Below are 18235 nucleotides of genomic sequence, written 5' to 3'. Positions count from 1 at the left end.
CAGACAGAGGCCAATGTGCAATATGAAGATAAACAATTTTTTTAAACACTGATAACAGGAATATAAATATTGGACATAGTTGTCAGCTGATGGCACATGTAATCAATAAATTACTGTACAAGCGCAAATCATTCACTTTAATACAGAATGTACGCAGAAATTGGGAATGAAGATCGACAGTGTTTGATAATTTACCTTGGTGGTGAGGAGGTGAAGAATTTTCTGTAATAGTTTATGACTGTATATAGCGTATTACTATTTATAATTACCAACTTCAGGGTGGGCAATAACTCTACCTTGGATTTCGGAGGGAGTTCAGTCTATTGATAATCTATGTCAAAACATTAGATTCACTTACATATTATAGTATTTACTTCAAGCTTCCATACTCCTCGGTCTTCCGCTAACCAATTCGTCTTCACGTATGATTTATTTCTTTTGATATCGTCCATTAACTGTAGTCTCCTTTGCCCCTCCCTCTTTTTCCTGCCGCCATACCCTCTAGTACATCACTCATGACACAGTTCCTTCTGATCCAATGTTCCAACCAGTTTCCCTTCCTCTTCTTAATTATACATAAAATTGTTCGTTTCTCTCCATTCTTCTCCACATCCAAATTTCGAAAGCTTTCAGTCGTTTTTCATCATGTTTGCGTAATATTGATGTTTCTGACTCATATTCCACAGGAAGCATTTTATGGGCCTTAGCACTTACTTAGGCTATAATAAGTAGTTACGATACTACAGTATATTTACTCTAGTTACTGTAATCATGATATCCAATCGTGCATAAGTATTTGGTGTTTACTTTAAATATCTGCACAAGTGCATCAAAATGTGAATGCATTCACAACTGGAATTGTATGTCGGTCTTTCCGCCTCGCTGTGGAAAAAGATCATAAATAATATTTTGTCTTTCGATTGTGCCTTTTAGACCAAAGAAGGAGACAGAAAAATACTTGTAAGTAACCACAATGTGAAGAAGCTGGTGGAAAGAGAATATGGGAAGAGAAACGAGCGAAGCCTGAGAATACGCACAGATACAATGTTGTCTACTACAAACTCACGTATCTAGGGATCAAACCAGGAATCTCTCGCCCCAGATGTCAGTACGGTACCACTGAGCTATCGTACTCTTCTTCGATAAATCATAAGGGGGCCGCGGTGGCTCAGTGGTAGAGCGTTCACCTCTGGTGCTTGGGGTCCCGGGTTCGATCCCAGCCCCCGCCAAGTGGACTTTGTGGTGGACAAACACCGTGTGCGTGGATTTTCTCGGGGTTCTCCCGTTTCCTCCCACTTTCTTCATTCCACTATTTCATTCATTTCTCATCATCACCGTCTCCTTTAGCCTAACCGGCATAACCGTGGGACGTAAAACTCAAAGATTTCATTTCATATTTTTCGATAAATCATACAAACTACAATGAAAGATACTATTAATCTTCAATCACACGCGCTGGGGTAAAATCCACCCCAAACCATTTTATTTTTGTGCTAGAAAAAGAAAAACGATTGTAGGCCCCAGCTTATAGGTACTTTCCTAGCTACAACTCCTGATTGTATTAACCCAAAACTCAGTTAGTTTTCGTTAAGCGGTCCCGGTGTGTGGATCATAAAACATTGGCTGAGGTGAAATCCACTCCGTGCGTGTATTTGTGTAATATAATTTTTTGACAAGTTTTCAACCTATGTTTACAAAAACCGTGTGTTTAATATTATATTTAGTTACATAGGCCAATATTATACTGGTAAACTTAAAAAAAAAAAAAAAAAAAAAAGAGTGAGAGAGAGGACACAAAATGGACAGTCTTACGCAAGAGGAGAAGTGAATAAGGAATCTCTTTGATTCTGTTGAGAGAGAAGAAGAACTGATTCCTAACGATTCTGGTGACGCAGAAGATTGCCTACATGAAAGTGGACACGATACAAATACTGAACAAGATTGTGAAGAACAAGAATACTGACTTGTATGCGCACGATCAGCAGGAATTATCAGAAAAAAGAGGAAGGGAAAAATATGCAAGTCTATTCGCCTGCTCCAAGGAAATAACCACTACTACTTATGCTCCCAAGTCCGGTAGAGTTGTGGTCGCATGAACAATGCACCATGACAACAAAATTGATACAGACACAGCTGAGGAAAAGAAATCTGTTATGATAACTGACAAGTTACGTAAAGCGGCATTGATGTTGTTGACAAGTTATGTGGAACGTATACTGTGTCAAGAAAGTGTAAGTTTTGGCCACTTAAAGTTGTTTTTTTTTTTTTTTTTTTTTTTTTTTTTTTTTTTTAGGTATGCTAAATGTTGCGAAACCTTGCAGGCGTAAATGCTCTTGTCATTTCTAAAACCAACATTGGAGTAACCAGAAGTAACCAGAAGAGTGTTCCTGGATTTGCAGCTTTGCAGTGCACATATTCCATAAAGGCTATTTCTACATTTCCTGCTCTTTGATCTGAAAGCAGCAGTCAAGCATATCATTAGTCTTGAAGACAAACCCAAAATGGAGATAGAAAAGAAAGCTTCTGGACGGTGTGAAAAATGCCCGCGTGAAAAGGACAGGAAAACTCAATCATCATGCTGCAACCGCAATAAGTTGATCTGCAGGAAGTACAGCTTTGTGTACTGTGAAGAGTATACTCCTGATGAAAACTTTACTCTTTTACTTGATGCTTAGGGGACACTAAATGTGTAATACGGTTAGAATAATGTCTATTTTCATGCCATATGATGTTATTCTATTTTCGTTCTACATGATTTTAAAGAACGTTTTATATTCATTTAGTGGACAAAACTGAAGTAGTGTTGTTTTGAACATTTGTAAGTAATGAATGTTTAATGCTAGTTTTTGAAAAGTGTGAAATTAACGTATGAAGAAACACATAACATTGTTTATTATATTCATCCTCTTAACACATACAAACACTAGAAACACTAACTAAAACATTAAACACATATATCAAAATATTTTATAACAACATATAAAAAGTATAAAATAAACACAGGGTAAACATATTTTCCTTTAAAAATGGCGATGGAATCAAAACTCTACCGGAAAAAATGATCATATATGATAGAGAAGGTCAATTTTACATAATTTTAATCTTAGGTTCCAAAGACATGAAATAACTTTCATGTAAAAGAAATATAACAGATAGAGTGTAAAACACCCCGCGCGTGAGTTTGAGTCCTAAAATTTAGCGCGTGTGCATACAGTTAAAAATGTCTTTAACAAAGAAACGGTTAAAAACAGAAGAAAGAAAAAGGGACCAAGTTTAAAATCAGTTTACCAAAGTTTTTTTTCCCCTATAGTATGAATTTCCTATTCCAAATCGAGCTTTTAGAAAACCCAAAATCGGTTTTTGAACACTTTAAGAAAATAGTTCGGTTTTCTAACAAAACTAGTTTCAGTCTAAAAACCAGTTCAATCAAAACCTTTTTCCGTTTTTGTTTATCAAAATTGGTTTCGGTAAAGAACCGAACCGGTTTTTGGAGAAAACCAAAATACCAGTTTTGGCCATCTCTAACTGTAAACTTCCCTTAGACTAGTTATTTCCAACTGAATGTCCTTTCTCAGTAAATCACACGCAGAGGAAAAGGAACAGGCAGAAATCCTAGTGTTGAGAAACAACAGTGCAAACAGGCTTTACTAAAACATCAATAGCATGGTTGAAGATTTTACAGGCATTATTGTACTCGTGAATACAACATATCCCTACAAACAGTGTTCATAGATTTTTTTTAAGAAGATTTCCCTCAACTGACACAAAATTTTCCCTTTTCTTATCAAAATGTCTCTAGTTTCTAAAGTGTCCAATTTTTATGACAGGAGTTGTGTGATATGATAACATTAATTTACCTATATTAAAAGCAGGCCAATTTCATTTTGTTCAATTGTGTTCTATTTCTATTTTTCTCCTTCCTTTACTTTTGTTTCACAAAAAATATAAGAGCAATATAAGAACAATAGTGTGTGTCCGTAAGTAGCATAATTTACACCCATTGTTGACTGTGTCAACAATGGGTGTAAATTATGCTACTTACGGACACACACTATTGCTCTTATATTGGTTTATTCCTGAAAACCGAAGAAAAATTTAAGCATTTATACTGTTTAATTAGTCCTCATTAGAATTTCCCTGGATTTTCACGTTTTGTTGAAACAAAATTTTCCCTTTTTGCTAAAGTTCACTACAAAATTTCCCTAGATTAGGGAAATTTCCCTGAAACTACAAACACTAGCTACAAATATACTTATCATCATCACACTAGTAAGTCACATAAGATTGTAACGTTAGTATTTCTCTATACTTTATCAAACAGTAAAAGCGTGCTCCTATGACATACATCAGCCAGTTGGAAATAACTTTATCAGATTGTACTTATGTTTTGCAGCACAGCTACTAAGTTAAGCTACGAAGTTCTATAGCAGTATCAGCCAGTTGGAAAAGCTGGACTAGATTGTACTTATTGCTAAGAACACATACGAAGTTTTGTAGCAGTATCGACCAGTCGGAGATAGCGAGGACTTGATTGTTCTTACGTTTTGCATCGTATAGCAGTACCGGCTACTGGAAACGACTGAACTAGATTGTACTTAGTTTATCAGGGGAGCTACTAAGAACACCTAAGAAGTTCTGTAGCTGTATCGGCCAGTTGAAGATAGCGAGGAATAATTGTGCTTATGTTTTGCAGCATAGTTACTAAGTTCACCTACGAAGCTATGTAACAATACCGGCCAGTTGGAAATAACTGGACTACATTATATTTATGTTTTTCAACAGAGCTACTAAGAACACCTACGGAGCTCTGTAGCAGCATTGACAAGCTAGAAACGATTGAACTAAATTGTACTTAGTTTATCAGGAGAGCTACTAAAAACACCTACGAAGTTCTGTAGCAGCATTGGCCAGCTGGAAATGACTGGACTAGATTGTACTTAGTTTACCAGGAGAGCTACTAAGAACACCTACAAAGTTTTGTGGCAGTATCAGCTAGTTGGAAATGACTGTGTTAGATTACACCCATAGTTTTCAGCAGAGCTCCAGGAGAGCTACTAAGAACACCTACAAAGTTTTGTGGCAGTATCAGCTAGTTGGAAATGACTGTGTTAGATTACACCCATAGTTTTCAGCAGAGCTCCAGGAGAGCTACTAAGAACACCTACAAAGTTTTGTGGCAGTATCAGCTAGTTGGAAATGACTGTGTTAGATTACACCCATAGTTTTCAGCAGAGCTCCAGGAGAGCTACTAAGAACACCTACAAAGTTTTGTGGCAGTATCAGCTAGTTGGAAATGACTGTGTTAGATTACACCCATAGTTTTCAGCAGAGCTCCAGGAGAGCTACTAAGAACACCTACAAAGTTTTGTGGCAGTATCAGCTAGTTGGAAATGACTGTGTTAGATTACACCCATAGTTTTCAGCAGAGCTCCAGGAGAGCTACTAAGAACACCTACAAAGTTTTGTGGCAGTATCAGCTAGTTGGAAATGACTGTGTTAGATTACACCCATAGTTTTCAGCAGAGCTCCAGGAGAGCTACTAAGAACACCTACAAAGTTTTGTGGCAGTATCAGCTAGTTGGAAATGACTGTGCTAGATTACACCCATAGTTTTCAGCAGAGCTACTAAGAACACCTACGAAATTATCTAGCAATATCGGCCAACTGAAATGATTGGACTAGACTGTACTCACGCTTTACAGACTGCTGCTAAGAACACCAAAGACGCTCTGCAGCAATAAATGAGCTGAGATAAATCTTGAAAGTTGTATAAATTACGTAGTGCCCTTACCTTTTCTTCACTAGCAATAGCAAGGAACTTCCTGTGTTGGTCCATCTGAATTCCAAATGCTTCTTGTGCGTACGAAAACAGGTCCTCCTTGTAGTGTGCGTATTGGCCTTTTGAAGCACCTACTTTATTGGCAATTGTGTACAATACTTCCACGTATAACTGCTCCATCTGCAAAAGAAATTAGAAGAACAAACATTAATAATAGTGCTGTGTATTTCCATATTATAATGTATTTACGTAAATGTCTTAGAGACTAACGGCATATTAAACGAAATACAGGACAGCCAAGATGAGGCATAATACAGGTAGGCAACTATGAACAATAGAACAAAGCCTCTATCGCATACACACGAGCACATGCTAGACAAACGTCTGTCTAACGTCAATGTAACGCCTCTGTCTCTGCATCCTCTCCTTCCTCCCTTTGCCTCAGCTTGGCTGCTGGTCTGTCCTCTGGTCAAGTTGAGTTGATTTTGAGTTTAGCGTCCCTTTCAGCAACGAGCATATATGAGACATAGACCTACTGATTAACGTGGAATCCGTACCACGTTAGTACCGCTACGCTAAGGCGCGTACGCTAACCGCTTAGTCACGCATGAGCTTTTCTTTCTGGTCAATATGTAGCTACTCTGAATCTAACCAACGACGGGAGTTTGGGTAATGAAATAGACAATCTTCTCCAGTCGTAGCCGCCAGGCCTTTGTATCCGTGCTGTTGCAAGTTTTGTTTTATAATTTTGTGTGAAGTGAACTCCCCTGCTTGGGTTCAATACTTGAAACTTAAATGCGTATTTCAAAATATACAATATACATATATTCGAACTAAAGTGCGCTTTTAAATCAGTTTTAGCGAACTAGTTTATTAAATGTGCGCAGTGGTAACTGCAATAATTTCATAAATCCTGATGGACATGTAAGTCTCCGAGTACTGCATAACGTGACGTTGCTTGAAGTATCTGGAAGTGAAAATTCGATGGACAAACTAGGATTGTGGAGCTTATTGTGAAATCTTTGTGATTAGTTGAGACTCAGCACCAGGACCACAACGACCTGAACGAGTTGACCGGTCGATGATTATTGTGAGTATGATAACACATACCAAATTGCCACCACATCACCAAAAGCAAGAGTCAATAAACGGCCGTAAATGTTAAAAGTAGGGATTCGTTAATTTGTATGTCCGATGTTAATATATGTGCATTATAATTCTTTTTGAGTGTTATTATTTAACTTGTCTGTGTCTAGTTAAGTTACACATACACACACACACACAAACATATATATATATATATATATATATATATATATATATATATATATATATATATATATATATATATTTCTGTGGTACTTATATTCTTCTTCCCCGCTTCCCAGCTCCGGTTGCGATAGCATGTACGTATTGGATGACTTGTATTTCGTCGTGGCACAGCTGGGAAAACGAGAAAGAAAGACGAATTATATAGAGAGGGAGAGAAAAGAAAAGTGAGTATCGTATTCATGTTTACAGAAAATTCTAACCACGACGAATACGACGGTCTTAAAATGGTGGAATAAAGAAAGTGGGAGGAAACGGGATAACCCCGAGGAAATCCACGCACACGGTGTTTGTCCATCACAAAGTTCACTTGGTGGGAGCAGGGTTTGAACCCGGGATCCCATGCACCAGAGGTGAACGCTCTATCACTAAGCCATCACGACCCTAATGTTGTATGGAGCAGAAACGTAAGAAAAATGTAAAAGACAATTAAATAGTGGAAGTAACAAGTGAAAATGTTAAAATGGAAAATAGTAGTGTCATTAGGATAAAATTCTCTCGCATATTCTATTAGCAAGATGGGTCTCATACGCAGATGAAATTATTGGAGATTATTAGTGCGAATTTAGGCGAAACCGATCAACTATTGATTTAGATATTTACCATTCGACAAATACTCGAAAACAAATGGGAATACAATGCCCAGGCACATCAATTATTTATTGACTTTAGAAAAGGCTTACGACTCCATTAGGAGAAAAACACTGTAAATATTCTTACAGAAATTGGAATACCTGAAAAGCTAGTTAGAGTAACTAAGATGTGTTTAAATGAATCCCTAAGTAAAGTCCGAGTAGGAAAATTCTTGTTCACGAGTTTTCGTGCCGAAAACGACCTGAAACAAGGAAATGCGTTGTCTTCATTATTATTAAATTTTGTTTTGGAGCACGCTATAAGGAAAATCAAGGTTAGCAACCAGGGCCTAGAGCTTAATAGTTTTCAGCAGGTTATGGCGTATGCTGATGATGTAAATTTAAAAGGGGATGATAGGAGAACAATAGAAAGAAACGCAGAGGTTTCATTAAATGCTTGCAGCGACATAGGTTTAGAAGTAAATGGAGAGAAAACTAAATACATGGAAGTTCACCATCATCGTAATACTGCACATTACACCTGTTGTGCTGTACAATTGCAAAACATGGTCGCTTACTGTAAGGGAAGAACACACACTGAAAGTATTTGAGAATAAAATCCTGAAACGAATATTTGGACCTAAGAGGAACGGGAATGGGTAATGGTGGAAACTTCATAACAAAGAACTGCATAATTTATACCGTTTACCAAACATTATTAGGGTCATCAAGCCTAGGAGGCTCAGGTGAGCAGGTCATGTAGCTCGAATTTAAGAAAGTAGGAACGTTTTCAAAGTTTTAACTGGAAATCCTATCGTGAAATGTCCATTAGATATAGCTAAGCGCAGATAGAAGGACAATATTAAGATGGATCTCTCTCAGAAATAGGAATACAAAGTAGAATTTGGATCCAGTAGGCTAATGATAGAAGTCGATAGAGAGCTTTTATGAACACGGCATTGAACCTCCGGGTTCCATATGCTATAGAGTGAGTTAGTTAGTGTCACTAGGATCGATAAAAGCAAAAGGGAGTGTTAAAGGTAAGTTAGATTACGAAGAAAGCGCAGGAGGTTTATGGTCACGTAATAAAAGGAAATAAAGATAATGTAGACAAAAAGAGAAGTAGTTGTAGGAGGTATAAGCGGTCGGAAAAGACGAAAAGGGAAGTGGTTATTGATAGTACGAATATAGAATTGAAAGAGAAGTAATTAACATAAGGTAGTATATTAGGATTGAGCAAAATGGACGCGAATTGTTAGAAATGTCTACCCTGAGGTAAGCGTGTAAACACAATATGAAAGATGAATATTTGCGATATAACTTGTTCCACTATGAAATTTAGGTTTGCACAAAAACCATTACTGACCTTTGTCAGAGTGGTACGAGACCGTGATGGAATCGTGTATGGAACAAACAAATCGTTAGTTTAGTACAGTTAATTTGTGGTTCATTATCTCCATTTAAGATAATAAAAATACGTAATGAATATGGCACAGATAAATGTGTGTTGTGGTTTAAAATGTTACGGATTGGTAACTAAGTGTTGTAATGTCTTTTAGCCAGAAAAGCACTGGCGTACTTGAGCTAACCAAGTTATCACCAACACCAAAAATTTTCTCAAGGTTTTCTCTATCATCGTAAGTATCAATATTGGAACCAAAAGTGGTACTAAATATATCACTTCCGGTTTTAGTAGAGATTCAAAAATGGAGATAGATTCTATTCTTAGGATCTTAAATTCATAATGGAAAAACGTTCATCGCAATCTATGGCCGGTTTTGCTATTAATTCAGATGAAATGGTTTTGATATTTATTCAATGTCTCAGGAACAAGTTCCATCTCCGACCATAATTTTCTATTAAAACCGGAAGTCATAGATTAATACTTCCTGTTTCAACATTGAATCGCGATAGTTAGAAGGTTAAACCTATATATTCGGTTTAGTATCATACAAAGGTGTGCATATATGCATTGTAATTGGGTAAACTTGTTGGCATTCTGTAACCTCAGCAAAATGTCGGCCTTTGATTGGTTAGTGGACGTGGCTTCTCTGAAAATTGTATTAATTGTGAAGGTAAGGTAGGTGTCAAGCGGAATGTATCTGATGAAGGCGTTGTTATAGTGCCGAAACTGTAACAATATCTTCATTCATTTCTACTGCTTTGTTAAGTATCTTCGAAACAAAGACTCTTCATAAAATGAAATGAAATATACCAGTTTAACGTCACACGATTATCTCCTTCATGCTAAAGGAGACGATGATTAAAGGAAGTGAATGATGATGGAAGAATTGGTGGAATGAGAAAGTGGGAAAATTGGCCGGAGAAAACCCACGGACATAATATTGTTCACCACAAACTTACTTGGATGAGAATCGAACCAGTTACCCCACGCACTAGAGATAAGCGCTCTACAACTGAGCCATAGTGCCCCCTAAAGATTTGCCGTAAAGAAAAGATCTCACCTCAGAGTTTGCAACACTGTAAAAAAAATGAATGAATAAGTAAATAAGTAGTAAATAAATAACAATGTAGCTGAAAACACATCAATCAACTTTTGATTTTATAAACAAACAAAATCAAGCATAAGAATATACACAACATATGCAAACACAGCAAAAACAACAAACAAGTTCCTGTAAACTCTTCAAATATACAATATTTCATCGTAACTTCTCTGTATTAATACACAAAGCACAGCGTTAAAACTTTTACTTTATCAAAAAGATATATATATATATATATATATATATATATATATATATATATATATATATATATATATATATATATATATATACAAAAACCTAATGTAAACAACAGCCGTGTTTGACATGGTATTCCTTTTGCATTGCCATTGCAATATTAATGCTTCTATTTTAGTTTTCGTTGCTTTATCACAGTACCGTATGTGAGAGAAACTCAAACGAGAATTACAAGCCCTTTCTCCAAAGAGAGAAAACAGAAACTACTTTAGAAAACTTTCAGAAACAAAGGACGCATGCTTTTGCGTTTGTATATTCTCACTTTCAAGTCAGTCAGTAGTAAGTATATAATCTCTTTAACGCAGTAAACTCTGTTAAATGTACAGAGTGTAAAAGTTTCTTCGAACAGTCTGTATGTAATCCAGAGAATCATTAAGGTTTCTAAATTAACATCTTTGACAAAGCAAGCTTTTACTATTAGAGAAATTAGGCATATAGAGTTGCAAATATGCTACACAGAAAATATATGATCAACAAATGCGCATTGTCAGAGAAAGAAAATAAATAGGCTAACAAAAGATCATTTATGGAGTAAGTGCTTGCATTAAGATTGTTAGGGCATTGGCGCAAATCCCGGGGGGGGGGGTGAGGGGGACACGTTCCCTCCCATCCAGTCTTGGAACTGGGGGATTCTGCCCACCAATAATCCGATATGAAATGTGTTTTTTGGGGAGACATGTGATGATTTGTGCCCGATTGCCACAAAGGAAAGTGAGATGAAATTGATCTCCCTCCAGAATAAGCTCAAATCTATCCGCCTCCCAATCTTGAAGATAATTCTGCTCCCCTGTTCCTCCACAACATTGTTTTTCAACTTCATAAATATTTTGAACATCGCTTAAAGAAATATAGGAGCGGCCTAACCCCCCCACCCCAATGTTGAAGACAGATTTGCGCCACTGCATTAGTGTACCCTATTAAGTTATAATACAGGAGTGTTGTTTGTGAAGGACAGGGTGTAATTGCCCCCGTGAATTTGAGACACACATGCTTTTTAATACACTTAAATTTAGGGGTAAAAGTGAATCAGAAAAGGTAGGGGATCGGATGACGTCACGCCGTTCTCTGTGCCTATCTTTGCTCATTGTGATTTCTTAGGAAGTATAGGGACGCCACAGATATTTTTTGGAAGTGGGATATAGTCGTCTTCCCGCATTCCCCTTGTTCATATTAATATACTAAGAAAAAACTTCAAACTCTTTCATCGATGGACAATCTCCCCCCTCCTGGAAAAACCTAAAACGACGCTACTGTTGTAATGTTAGTATGCACCCGTCCGTCCGTCCGTTACTCTGCACGATAACTCTTGAATGAAAGCTAATTTTTAAATTCTATTTTTGTTGCAATGAAACAATGCTTCGGAACCTTTTCTCTCACACGGTACAGCATAAGTCATCCAAGATTCAACACAGCAAGCCAAAATGTTATTCCCATCAAAATTGTATTCACTGTATCAGTACAATGAATCGCTCCTTTCATCGACTGATTTGAGTCTTTTCTCTTTGATGTTTTAATTTTAGTCAACGTTGAGAAGATAACTTCACAGAAATATGTAGTTGAAAATAAACTTAAGGCTAATTTTGTCAACAGATAGAAAGAGAGATAAATTCTCGAAATTTCAGTAGCATCTTCTAAGCCCACGACTATTTTCACCATCTCTTCACAAACAGGCATTAAAAACGTTTTAGCCATTGTGTGTGCTTTCTTGGCCTTGGAAATAATATGAACTCAAGCGATATGAAAAAATGAAATCTTTAAGTTTTACGTCCCACGATTATGCTACTTAGGCTAAAGGAGATGGTAATGATGAGAAATGAATGAAATGATGGAATAAAAAGTAGAAGGAAACGGGAGAACCCCGAGAAAATCCACGCACACAGTGTTTATCCACTACAATACTTACATGACGCGAACTGGGATCGAACCAAGGACTCCATGTACCAGAGGTGAACGCTCTACCACTGAGCCACCACGGCCCCGCAAACGATATTATAGGGCTGTTAATGGCATTATTGTCTCACGAAATAACAGAATTTTTAGACACGTTTTTGAGAAAACAGCAAATTTCGAATATCACCACATTTATTTTCTAACATTTATTTTCATCCAATATTCTTCACAGCCATTCCTCAATCTTTCTAACTTTTTTTTTCTTTTTTTACAGATTCAGTAACAAGCGCCATATCATCTGCAACTTAACTGCTGACTTTAACAGCTGGGATATTTCGTGGTGGAAGGCAATGGAATACCACCACTCTATTTTCCCTAATTTGCTTATAGCAGAAAGAACCAATGTAATGCGTTCAAATTTTTAATGATTATCCCGCCAGGAGTATAATCAAGGACCTTGTGCTCCAAATTGAAGTGAGCGCTAGTCACTAGACCAGCAGGTAGCAGTGATGATTTCAGATTTTTTTCTTTTCGGGGAAGAGAATTCCAATATACGAGAGGTTAAAAGTACTGCACAAATAATAATAATAATGGACGTTGAACACGATCGGAGATACGGCCTCGCGGGGATATCTTAACTCTGAGAAAAATTCCCCCCCCCTGAGTCACTCATAAAATCATCGCTGGCGGATAAGGTTTTAACTTTTCATAATCTTGTTCAGACTATATTTGAATAAGGGGCACGGTGGCTCAGTGGAAAAGCGTTTACCTAGCGTGTGAGGTTCTTGGTTCGATTTCCGGCCAAGTAAGTGTGGTGGACAACTTCTAGTTCAGGCCCGCAACCAGCTACAGAGGTTTGGGGGGGGGGCATGAATATGTTAGGGGGGGGGCAACTCATTAAAAATTCTCTTTTTTTGTATTAATAATAGCATTTTGTGTTAAGGTCTGGAGGGGCTACGAAAAGTTTAGGGGGACAGGCCCCCTTGCCCCCTCTGGTTGCGGGCCTGTTCGTTTCCGTGAGTTTTCTCTGGGTACTCGTGTTTTCTCCCACTTTCTCCTTCCACCAATTCGTCCTTATCATTCACTTGTCTAAATTATCAACCTCCCTTAGTTTAATGAGCATAACCATGAGCCGTTAAATTGAAACATTTCATTTCATTTCATTTAGACTACACTTAAAATATTTCTGGACATACTCAAGGGCCTCGATTTCTCTGTAACTTTGGTAGGGGGCATTCATAAAAAAATCATATAACAATAAAAATTACATATAAAAATATGTATTCATAAAAATACATAGGGGCCCACATGAGCTTGGGGGCCGGGCCCTCGCCCCCCAGGATCGGCGCCCTTGGACACACTGATTTCATACGGTACCCTTTAGTTCTGAAACACTGTTGTAGAATATTACGTACATTTGTGACATAATTAACAAACTTAGAAAATTCAATTGGGCTTGTAAAACAAAATCAAACATTTGATGGCCATTGACATACTTATAGATGATGTTGAGGTCTTGGGCCATTTTTTTATTTCGCTTTGGCATTCTACACTAGCATCTTCAGGAGATTCAAAAACAACTACCAGAGGACTCTTTTGTCGTATCCGCAAATATATAAACGAAATTTATTTCTCTTTAATCATTAAACCCCTCTAACTATTTATCTTATTGTCGTACCGTGAAATGTCTTATAATACTAAATTATACTTTATGTACACTTTACTTTTCTATTTAAATGAGGAGAATATATTAACGTTCATTAGTAATAACCATAAATTATGATAAATTAATATAATATTCACGTTTTTGACAATAGTGAGAGATTTGTTTACCAAAGCATCGCATTTTTTAAAGAAGTTTTTAAGGACATTTGGTATGATATGGTGTTGAAAATATTCTTATTTTAACTGGTATAAAGATATACTATTTGTTGTTGAATTAAGAGCAATATTAGTAATGGGCAAACCGATTAACCTCTGAGATCGCCGCTCAATAGTTCGCTCACTAAAATGAATCGACTCATTTGAACGACTAAGTTACTCATATTTATGCAACGGGGAGAGGGGGAATTTAAAAACTAAAATTGTATTAGGGTATCAGACTTAATGCATTACATCAAATGAATTTGAAAGGTATAACTCCAATTTTAGATTACAAGCATACTGCTATTAACAAATTTAACTTTTAAAAAATCACAGGAAGTTACACTTTTAAACTAATGCAAATTACAGTTAACAGATGTAACATACAAAAATGCAATTCAGATTTTTAAAAAAAAAACATACAAATTAGACTAAATAAAATTACTATTAATAAGTATGAAAATACATCACAAATGCAAAAAAAAAAAAAAAAAGTTCTATGCAAATTACAGCCTAAACGAATCAAAATACAGAATGCAAATATTACAACTGTAGACTCAATGCTATAGCAATACAATTTTAGAATTACTGCAAAAGTGTTACAACTTTAAATTCAATGCCAAAAATATTATAATTTTATTACAACATCGTGAGAAACTAAATTTTTCCTAAAAATGTTGGCGACCACATCCCCCTTAGAATACACATTTTAATTAGTGGCGGGCACAAAAACCGGTTTTTCGGTTTTCGGTTTTTAGAAAAACCGAAACCGGTTTTTGAAAATTTTCAAAAAACCGGTTTCGGTTTTCTTCAAAACCGGTTTCGGTTTTCTTCAAAACCGGTTTCGGTTTTTACCTGGTCCGGTTTCGGTTTTCTTCAAAACCGATTCCGGTTTTTTTCCAAAATTTGTTCTATTTCTGACCAGAATGGTGTTTCGTTGTTCTCCGGAAACCGAATCCATTTCCACAGAAATAGTTTTATGTTTTTTCGAAAAGTTTTCACCGAAACCAGTTTCGGTGAAAACCGAACCGGTTTTGGAGAAAACCGAACCGGTTTTGGAGAAAACCGAAACCGGTTTCGGTGAAAAACCGAACCGGTTTTGGAGAAAACCGAACCGGTTATGAAGAAAACCGAAATGTCGGTTTTTCGGGTTTCGGTTTTTATAGAAACCGGTTTTCGGTTTTTATAAAAACCGGTTTTGCCCATCCCTAATTTTAATCAAAGTAACGAGTTCCCCCGTTGCTAAGCGGTTAGCGTCCGCGCCTTTGGCGTGGGAGATCCGGCGTTCGATTCCCGGTGGGAACTCATGTGGTTCGGGTTTCACGTTTTCAGTAGGTCCACGTCTCATATAGCCCCGCTGCTGAAATAAAATGAAATATTTTAGTTTAATGGCAAACGATTAAGCCCTGTAGGCTAAGGAAGACAATGATTAAAGCAACTGAATGATGATGGAAGAAGTGGTGGAATGAGAAAGTGGGAGGAAACGGAGTATTTGAGAAAACCCACGGACATGATGTCCACCACCAACTTACTTGGCAGAGGAGCAAACCAGAGAGCCCACGCACCAGAGGTAAGCGCTTTACCACTGACAAGGGACATCACCCAATTGTCCGGCTCCGATTTCAATGAAATTTTTGTTGCTGATAGAGGACATGTATTCATTACTTGTGATGACAGAAATTTTTGCCATGGTGCATGTTTTCTCTCTTTTAATAAATTTTAAAGGTTGTGATGTGGTTAATAGAGATTACTGCAGAAGTCCCTTACTACCCTTTGTAAACTGAGTGATAATGAAAGAACAACCATGTAGATACGTATAGGGCCTAGGGGGAAGTCGTATGGTACAAATGACCTTGACGGCAGCCATCTTGAAATCCGCCATTTTGAATTAAGGTCAAGTTTTTTAAATGGGAATAGGGTAATATGATACATAATTTCGGGCTAGAATTTAATCAGGAAGACAATGGTGAAGTTAGTTTTAAGATGCACCCATTTTTTGAAAAGTTACATGCATATTAATTGTTTATACTTACTATGTGCGTAAGTCCCTTACCTCCGCTTCTAACCCACGTATTAATGATAATAAGTCGATAAAGGTTTCGGTAATACATAGTATGCCTAGAGGGAAGTGATACGATAAGGGTATCATTGACGGCAGCCATCTTGAAATCCGTCATTTTGAATTAAAGTGAAGATTTGAAAACTGAAAACCATAGAATGTGGCACCAAATTTTAATAGTAAATTTTCCCCAAAAGCCAATGGTATGCTTATTTTAGTTCTATAGTTAACCAATATGAATTTATGACTCTTCTAATGTGCACGAAATGTCCATTATTCGATCTTTCAAATTGGCGACACTCCTAATTTTCACCGCATGTTTTAAGATTCCAACTGGCACTTTCCATTTGTTTCCATGGCTCATATTTTCTAAATTTATTGCATTTTATAAAGAGTTGCGATTTGTCAGTTCATGAATAGTGTTGTGATAAGCATCCAGCAATCTTTCTGAATTTTGAAGACTTGTCATGTAATTATTAATTTCCTAGGCAGTGTAATTATTTATTTTAACCCAGAGTACATGAGGAACCTATGGACCTATGTGATGTAAAGAAATACAAATGAAATTGTAAGAAATTGGTGTAACACGAACTCAAAATTATCATGAAATGTAGCCTACATGTTGCGCAAACGACAAACATTATTATTATTATTTTTTAAATAAATACAACTTTAAAGGAACAGCAGCAATGATAGAAAATATCAAAGAGACATAATATGACTGTTCCCAACACACTGTTTGTACCGTGAACAAAATATGAAAACAGGTAACTTGTTTATAAAGAGGTGTAACTTAATCGAGTTCCCGATCAATACTGATTATAAATCTTACAAACATGAACCATCGACAACAATCGCTAGAAAACGAATGACTTTTTTTGTCTGACTAGCTAAAATATTGCCATAGAAAATAAATAAATACATAAATAAATAAATAAATAAATATACAATAAACAAATAAATAAAACAAAACAAAAGACCATTGATTTACACAACAATTATATTTCGTTTCCTTTTTTGAAGTGAATTTTCAACTTATTTCTCGTCTCATCTACTATCCATTACAAGCTATGTCTCCGGTATTACCTGAATGCAAAGTTGGAGTTCTTTCGTTCTGCGATGATTCATGTCAGTAAACGAGTTTTTGAAGGGCAGGTATAGGAAATAAATAATTACATTGCCTATGAAATTAATAATTACATGGCAAGTCCTCAAAATTCAGAAAGATTGCTGGATGCTTATCCCAACACTATTCATGAACTGACAAATCGAAACTCTTAAAAAATGTAATAAATTTAGAAAACATGAGTCATGGAAACAATTGAAAAGTGCCAGTTGGAATCTTAAAACATGCGGTGAAAATTAGGAGTGTTGCCAGTTTGAAAGATCGAGTAATGGACATTTCGTGCACATTAGAAGAGTCATAAATTCATACTGGTTAACTATAGAATAAAAATAAGCATACCATTGGTTTTTGGGGAAAATTTACTATTAAAATTTGGTGCCACATGCTATGGTTTTCAGTTTTCAAAACTTCACTTTAATTCAAAATGGCGGATTTCAATATGGCTGCCGTCAATGATACCCTTATCGTATCACATCTCTCTAGGCATACTATGTATTACCGAAACCTTTATCGACTTATTATCATTAATACGTGGGTTAGAAGCGGAGGTAAGGGACTTACGCACATAGTAAGTATAAACAATTAATATGCATGTAACTTTTCACCAAATAGGCGCATCTTAAAACTAACTTCACCATTGTCTTTTTGATTAAATTCTAGCCCGAAATTATGTATCATATTACCCTATTCCCATTTAAAAAACTTGACCTTAATTCAAAATGGCGGATTTCAAGATGGCTGCCGTCAAGGTCATACGTACCATACGACTTCCTCCTAGGCCCTATATGTATCTACATGGTTGTTCTTTCATTATCACTCTGTTTACAAAGGGTAGTAAGGGACTTCTGCAGT

The 18235-nt window shown here is 36.5% G+C and overlaps 1 protein-coding gene across 1 annotated transcript in view; it reads right to left on the bottom strand.

Annotated features, from left to right (window-relative positions):
• Nucleotides 1-18235, bottom strand: part of unc-13-4A (BAI1 associated protein 3) — a 766749-nt gene that overhangs the window by 337537 nt on the left and 410977 nt on the right. The window contains exon 3 of the mRNA XM_081750562.1: nt 5792-5959. Within this exon, the coding sequence (XP_081606688.1) occupies nt 5792-5959 (168 nt within the window). The remainder of the gene's footprint in view (nt 1-5791; nt 5960-18235) is intronic.

Source organism: Thermobia domestica, chromosome 3 (genome assembly GCF_964235325.1).
Source record: "Thermobia domestica chromosome 3, izTheDome1.hap1.1, whole genome shotgun sequence".
Taxonomy (NCBI): Eukaryota; Metazoa; Arthropoda; class Insecta; order Zygentoma; family Lepismatidae; genus Thermobia; species Thermobia domestica.
Note: the sequence above shows the minus strand (reverse complement) of the source record. Positions and strands in the feature narration are given on the sequence as shown.